We start from the raw sequence: 7,770 nt of genomic DNA on the forward strand, positions 1-7,770 counted from the left end.
TCAACAGCTTTGACTAGGAGCTTTCAGGACTCCTACTCCATTGATCTGTTTGGAGGGCAGCACCTCAATAATAAGACCTCTCTCTAAGACCTCACTCTTAAGTGTCTCAATCCCCGGCACCACCATCTCGGGAACCATGTTTACAACCTAGAAATTTTCTAGAGGATGGAGCACACTTGAACGGAACTGGAGATGGACCAGAGCACTCCCCAGCATACCGGCTGCCACTGTGGAACCTATGTGAACATAAAAGGACAGGTTGGGGTGTTCAAGTTCATCCAAAGAGGAGACAAATCCAGGATACCATGGTAACTTCCCAAAGAGCCAGAATGGAGCGGGGCGATCCGATCCACAAGGAAAAGTGAGGAGTGAAGCAGGATTTGGGCCACAGCTACCTGGTCTGATGGGCTGAGTCCATGTCCACAGCCCCTCCTCTGTGCGAGCTAGTCTGTAGGAATGAACTTCTGATGAAAGCCATGGGGGTTTGTGACAAAGACAAAGGCTTTGGGGATGACAGGCGGCTGTGCTCTGCTGGCCCAGCTAGATAGCCTTTAACAGGAGAAAGGCGAATTCTTTTCAGGACTTGGAACGCAATGCAAAGAGTTTGCTCAGTTGGACCTGCAGCACGTCCAGATGGACACTTTCATGCAGGTGTGTGAGGCAGCAGGGGCCTCTGATACATAAACAGGAGCTGTGGGCGGTGTATAAATCCCACAGCCATCCATACTGAAAAAAGAAAGGTAGGAAAAAAAGAGCCATCATGCTGAAACCAGAATGGCCTTCCAGACCCTGGAGGGTTTGCACCGTCTCTGTAGTGTTTGCTCCTTTGTTCCTGCATCACTGGGCACCGACCGCAGTGCTGAGTCTTAGAAACACAGTACTTGGTGAGCTCCCAGGAGATCTGGTTACACAATGACACATTCCCAGCGTGAAGGGACAGATTGGGGTTTTGTGGGACCTGAAGCTCATAGCTTTTAGAAGGCCAGTTTTCAGAATAGTACAAAGCATACAAACTCGCAGATGCGAAGCTAAGTGAGCGTTTAGGACAGGAAGTCACTCCCAGGCACCTGCGTTGGAAAGGTGGTGGGCAGCCTGTGCTCAGGGAGTTTCTTTATATTGACTGCCTTGCTTCTTTTATTCTTTCCTACTTCTTAAGCTGTATGTCCTTTGAGTGTTCCTTCAAGGGATGATTTTATATCATTTTCTAAAAAAAAAAAAAAAAAATTATTGACAATTGGGATGCTTAAAGCCTGAGAGTTTTCTTGCAGACCTCCTAGTTCTGGGTTTGGTCCAATAATCAATTTCTGAGTGTGTGTGTGTGTGTGTGTGTGTGTGTGTGTGTGTGTGTGTGTGTGCATGTGCATTTGGGGAAAGTCACTCACCTATGCTTGCATATGTGGAAGCCAGAGGTCAACTTCTTCAGATGTCATCCTTAGTTGCCCCCCAACCCCCCTTTTTAAAAAATATTTATTTATTTGTTTTATGTCTATGAGTACACTGTTGTTGTCTTCAGACACACCAGAAGAGGGCATCAGAGCCCATTATTACAGATGGTTGTGAGCCACCATGTGGTTGCTGGGAATGGAACTCAGGACCACTGGAAGAGCAGTCAGTGCTCTTAACCACTGAGCCATCTTGCCAGCCCCTGCCCTCTCCCCCCCCCCCTTTTTTTTAAGAGAGAGTCTCTCACCGAACCCAGAGCGTACCATTCTGGCTAGGCTGGCTGACCAGTGGGGACTCAGGATTCCCCTGTTTTTATCCATTCTCCAAGCTATGGATTTATGGGTGCATTTGGGTATGAGGTGCAGAGGATCCACAGTCTTATGCTTGCCCAGAGCTAGATCTTATCTTACCCACTGAGCTAGATCTTCAGCCCCAATTTTGATAAGTGCTATTTTTACAAAAATTCCATCAATAAGAGAGAGAGAAAAAAAGAAAGGTGGTTGGAGACATAGCTCAGCAGCAGGACACATATCTAGCATGTGGAAGGTTCTGGCTTTACTCCCCAGTTTTAGGGGGAAAGGGGGGAGGAAAAAAAAGAAAACAACCATATATATTTATGCTTGTATCACTGCATTGCCAAGGTTTGGGTTTTTTTTACAATAAGGAACTTCAACTTTAGTCAAACACTGATAAGGGCTCAACAATAAATAACACATATTGCTCCTGCAGAGGACCCAGGTTTGATTCCCAGCATCCACGTGGCAGCTCACAACCATCTGAAACCCTAGTTTCAGGAGATGCCCTCTTCTGACCTACACAGATCCCTGCATGCACATAGACACATATATTCACTCAGGTGCACACATGTAAAAAATAAATAAGTTAAAAAATATTGATGAGCGCCGGGCAGTGGTAGCACACGCCTTTAATCCCAGTACTTGGGAGGCAGAGGCAGGCAGATTTCTGAGTTCGAGGCCAGCCTGGCCTACAGAGTGAGTTCCAGGACAGACAGCCAGGGTTACACAGAGAAACCCTGTCTTGAAAAACCTCTCTCTCTCTCTCTCTCTCTCTCTCTCTCTCTATATATATATATATATATATATATAGGATTTTCTCTAATCTGTACTGTTTCTTTTCAGTCCCCTTACTTTTAGTGCCAGGTTCTATGGGACACATTGATGTCACAATAGCAGTACTTCTGTCTTTGCGTCTTCATGCTGTGACACTGGGTGAATGAACACAGAAGCTTCAGAAGGACAGGAGCAGAAGTCCCTGCTCTCATGGGCACCTGGGACTGGACTCATACAGGGCTCTGCTTGTAAATCTAAACCAGCCACACCCCAGCTCAGCTACCCAAGATGCTGTCTTTCCATACAACATCAGGAGGCACAGCAGAGGAGCCTCAGAAAGATGAGACAAGAGACCCTCTCTAATCCAAGCTAAGAAATTTGGACAAAAATATACATTTCTATTGTTTCATGTTGCCTGGGACGTTTCCTGGAACCTTGACATTGAACATTTTCCCAAACCCACAATGGCTGTGAGCAGTTTTAACCTAAGATTATCTTACCTGAAAGTTTCACAGCTCTCCACTACAACCAGGAGGTGGAGATGAGTCTGAGAAGGAACCAGAGGCCACAGAAGACTGCATGCCCCAAGGATGGGAGTACATGAATACAGAGCTTGACCAATCCAGAAGGAGGCAAGGCTTTGGTTAAAATGCAGGCAGACAGGGCCTCATGAGAAGGCTCCTGGGAAGATGGGTGGAGTCCAGTGATGGGCATGTGACTAATAGTTGAGGGCGGGGCTAAAGCTAGGGTAGCCTAAATGACGGATGAGTGGACTCTAAAGACCAAGGCCATGGACATAAAAACTGTGAATACAGACCTTTCAAAAGAGACCTGCCCAGTGGATAATGAGCAGAGTGTGAAGGTAAGTAGGCATCTTAGGGATTCTATTTCTGTGACAAAATACCATGACCAAAAAGCAAGTTGGGGAAGAAAGGGTTTATTCAATTTATACTTACAGATTATAGGCCATCATTGGAGGAAGTCAGGACAAGAGGTCAAGCTGGGCAGGAACCTGGAGGCAGGAGCTGATTTAGAAGCCTTTGAGGGATGCTGCTTACTGGCTTGCTCCTCATGGCTTGCTCAGCCCACTTTCTTATAGAACTCAGGACTACCAGGCCAGGGATAGGACTACACACAATAGGCTGGGCCCTCCCTGATTGATCACTAATTGAGAAATGCATTAAAGCTGGATTTCGTGGAGCCATTTCCTCTTTGATGACTCTTGCTTGTGTCAATCTAACACATAAAACCAGCCTGTACAGTGGGGGCCTGGAAATAGGAAGAAAGGAGGTCTAGAGACAAGAGGTCAGGACAGCCCAGGACAGGCCCCCTTCCTTCCCAAGGACAGAAGTGGGGATGGGAATGGCACAGAGCCCCATTGAACATCTTCACATTTTCCCTCCACCCCCTCTCCATCAGTTAGAGAAGACAGCCATAAAGATACAGTCATGGTGGCGTGGCAACATGGTCCGCCGAACACTACTGGATGCAGCACTTGGAGCATGGGCCATCCAGTGCTGGTGGAGGTCAGTGCAAACCAAGATAGTGGAGCAAAAACGGCGCTTGGCACTAAAACTCTACACCTGCCAGGAATGGGCAGTGGTGAAGGTGCAGGCATATGTCCGCATGTGGCAGGCCCGCAGACGATTCCTCCAGGCACGCCAAGCAGCCTGCATTATCCAGACTCACTGGCGCTGGCATGCTAGCCAAAGCCAAGGTATGATCCACAGCCGCTATGAGGTCAAAGCCAGCCGGCTGGAGCTTGACATCGAAATCCTTGTGACCTAGGGTGCTGGCAAAGCCAGGGGAGGCTGGATCTCCTTCCCAATAAAGAGACTAACTGATCACAGACTCACCCTGTGGATATTGGACCCAGAGAGAACCCAGACCCTAACTTCAGAAAGATTCCCTGGTGTGGTGTTGTGTCCTTGTCCCCTGAGACCCACCCTAGGCAACTGTTCCTAATGACATACTTAGCCAATCTTGCGCCAAAGGGACTGCAGAGTTCAGGCCCTGTCTTCACGCCTCTAGCAGCTGGATGGGGGCCCCCCACCATGGAAATAAGCCTTAGGCTGTGTCCTTCTGCAGCTCGTGCCTAAACGTCTCCATTCAGCATCCAGCTCCAGAGAGTCTGGCTGCAGCTGGGCCAACTGGGAAAACAGGGATTCCACAGCATGAACCGCAGGGCCCTGGGGGCCAGCACAGGGCCTGGCAGGGAGCCAGCAGGACAGCACACCTCAGCAGGGCAGCAGCGGGACACACACACGTGTCTCCTGTCTCCGTGGGCTTGTGGGGGAGGCTGTCTTCCAGAGCCAGCCCCTGGGGAAGGCCAGAGCTGAGTGGAGAGGCAGCCAGCTGTGCCTGCTGCCTCTGTCCCCTGAGGCTGAGCATCAAGGCTTCCCTCCCTCTGCTGGACACTCCCAGGGAGAAGCAGGCATGGCTTGGGAGTGCAGAGGGGCAGCTGGGGTGGATACACAAGCAGGGTGTGGCTGGAGGCCATGGCCTTCAGATCCTACTGTTCTCAGAAACTATGCTGATCCCTCCTCAGACTGCCACCCTCTGCTGGGCCAGCCTCAGTGGCTGCTGCAGAGCAGGCTTTGCTGGGCCTCTTACAGTCTTGGCTCATCTCTCATCTCTCATTTCTGCTTTATTTTTAAGCTTGAGGTACCTTTCACCCAGATCCCTCAGGAGTCTAAATTTCCAACATAAAACCTTGAGGTCTACCTTTCCCTAGGATCTGTGGGTGGTTGGTCCTTCATGGGGAGTAGGAGGGACAGCTAGTGGTGTGCAAGAGGCAGGGGTCTTCATGCCATTGTTGCTGGAGAGGGTTGCTTACATGTGTGTTCTTGTATGTGTGCGTGTGTGTGTACCTGCATGTGTGTTCTTTTATGTGTGCATGTACATGTGCGCACGAGCACACGTGTGAATGTGTGTGCATTTGTGCACACGCATGCTTGTGCATGTGTGTGTGCTTACATGTTTGTTCTTGTATGTGTACATGTGCATGTGATAGCTTCCAGCATTGCAGGGGCAGAAGAAAGGTCTCAGAGTTCAGTTTGTTCCCATCACCTCCACTAGCTGCAGATGGCAGGGACGGATCTGGGCATCGGACTTTCTGAGTGGATGTTGTTCTTCCAAGGGACCCCTCTACAAACTCCAAATACAGCTCTCCTCCCACTTTTCAGAGCCATGAGTAAGGTGAAATGGGTAAGGTGTAAAGCTGACCATGAGGGAAGTTCTTCCAATCTGGCCTTGTTGCTGTCCCAGCAGTGAGAAGTAAGTGTTTAAGACCTGGGCTGGCAAGGGTTGAAGACTAATCCTCCTCACCTAAGACATTAAGAAATTCCATGCAGTCAGAGATTCTCTTTTGAGTACGCTGATGAGAGGCCAGTGTGTGTCCACTTCTGGGAATGGCTGTGTTAGATGCTTTTTACGGAGCCTGTGTAATCTGACTTGGGGATGGTCATAGAGCGTTCCAAGCAGGCTCTCCAATGACCCGAGAGTACAAAGGGAAGTGAGGCTCAGGAGGGAGCCCCACTTTGGGTTGAAACCACTTGGCATCAGAAGGACACAGCCTTTCCTGGTCCCTGGGTGGTGGGTGGGTAAGATGAGCTTTGAAGGGGGGAAGCAGACAAGGTCTCTTGTCTTACCAGGTACGTAGCAGGAAGATGAAATCATACTAGTGCAAACAACAGAGACCCAAAGGCTAGACCCAGAAGAATGAAGATCCAAGGTCTTGACTAGGTGTGTTCAATGTCCTTGCCAGTAGTCAGGGGTCTTGAGAAACCAGGGATGGTCTGGATCTATAGGGGTGTGTTGGAGAGCCCCAAGGCAGAGGAACTGAACAGGTAGAGCAATGAGTAAGGAGAGAGGCTGAGATCTGAGGCCAGTATGAGCCATCGACATAAACCCCCTTTCCTCAGTAGAGATGAGGTTAATGGACAAACTTTTAAAGGCAGGCCATCCAAACTCCTGCTACTTCTTACCATTGATAAGAACCAAACTGCATAAAAATAAAAAATCCCTCTTGAGAATATAAGTGCTGGAACACTGTGTGGGGGGAAGGGACATGCTGTGGCTTCAGGACAAGGGATCAGCCCAAGTGTGCTCTGGGAGGACCTGGGCCTTCACTCTTGCTCCTTCCCCTGGTGACATTCCCAAGAGACATGTGCCCCAGATTGCCCTCCTATTAATAAGAGGTGATATTAACCCTCAGACTGGCTCAGACCATAGGATTCTTAAGCAAGTGTCCTGTACCCTGAAGGCCCATCATGCAATGGCTCTCTAGATGGCATCTAGTCTCTGTCCCCAGAGTCTTACTCTGTACGCTCAAGTTCCTGGCTTGATATGTCACCAAACTTAGTTCTGATCCCACAGTTCCAAGGTCACCATCTTTGTCTTAATGCCTGCTTCTCTGTGTCACACATACAGTCCAAGATGAGGTGGCCACAACCACTGCCATGACATTGCAGACACATTGACTGGATGGAACACAATCCTTCCACACCCCATCATGATGGATGGGCCTGGTGTCTAGAAAGGAGTCTTTTGACCAGGCATGGGGCTGTAGCTCAGCTGGTAGCGTGTGTGCTAGCATGCATAGAGCCCTGGGTTTGGTCCCTAGTATCACAAAAGCTGGGCCTGGTAGCATGTGCCTGTAATCCCAGAATTCAGGAACTGAAGGAAGGACGCCCAAAAGTTCAAAGCCTACAAAGTAGGTTCTAGGTTATAGGGCAAGACCTTAAGCAAAGTCTTTGATCAGCTTTGCCTCTAAATATTGAGTGTGATGGAAAATATAGAAGCAAATGTCTGTTGCGTAGAGGAGCTGGAGTGTATTCAAAGTGGAAAAGGTTTCTGGTCACTGCCAAAACTGTGACTGTGAATTCATGTGACAATTAAGGATTTAGCATAGAATCTGACATTAAAGAGATTGTGACTTCCAGTGAAAGGGACACCACTAGTAAATATGTTGGAAAAACTGGGACTTCTGACCTAAAAGAAGTTATTATCATTGTTGGGGTACAGAGAATGGCAGGAGATAGAAGGGAAGAGAAGAACAGGGAAAAAATGTTCTGGTCACGTGGGGAGAAACAAAATCCCATCCATGAGACAGAGCAAGAGGAAGCTCAGTTACTGCAGCTCCCACTCGCTCCTGTTGCCACTCATTGCCCTTACATCACCTCAGCAGGAAATCTGAGTGTGTAATCTGGGGACTGTGTGGCTCAGAGGTTGCACAGTGCCCAGGTGGTGGGGGTAG

The 7,770-nt window shown here is 48.9% G+C and overlaps 1 protein-coding gene and 1 long non-coding RNA gene across 4 annotated transcripts in view; one reads left to right on the plus strand and one right to left on the minus strand.

Annotated features, from left to right (window-relative positions):
* The window catches only part of Gm39420, a 48,865-nt gene extending 45,673 nt beyond the window's left edge, over positions 1-3,192 (minus strand). The window contains exon 1 of one of the 2 annotated variants that reach the window (XR_871142.2): positions 3,014-3,192. This is a non-coding gene — a long non-coding RNA (predicted gene, 39420). Of the gene's footprint in view, positions 1-395; positions 807-3,013 lie in introns of those variants that run through there. The other variant, XR_871143.1, reaches the window with a different exon arrangement.
* A 97-nt stretch (positions 3,193-3,289) lies between these two features.
* On the plus strand, positions 3,290-4,364 carry Iqcf6 (IQ motif containing F6). 2 transcript variants are annotated; one of them, NM_001101628.2, is made up of 2 exons: positions 3,290-3,375; positions 3,933-4,360. In NM_001101628.2, the coding sequence occupies exons 1-2, from the start codon at positions 3,304-3,306 to the stop codon at positions 4,299-4,301; spliced, it is 441 nt and encodes a 146-aa protein (NP_001095098.2). In that variant the 5' UTR covers positions 3,290-3,303; the 3' UTR covers positions 4,302-4,360. The 2 variants fall into 2 exon arrangements, with proteins under 2 accessions (NP_001095098.2, XP_006511678.1); XM_006511615.1 differs by having other exon boundaries at positions 3,311-3,375; positions 3,937-4,364.
* The last annotated feature ends 3,406 nt before the right edge of the window (positions 4,365-7,770 follow it).

This window comes from Mus musculus, chromosome 9 (genome assembly GCF_000001635.26).
Source record: "Mus musculus strain C57BL/6J chromosome 9, GRCm38.p6 C57BL/6J".
Classification (NCBI taxonomy): Eukaryota; Metazoa; Chordata; class Mammalia; order Rodentia; family Muridae; genus Mus; species Mus musculus.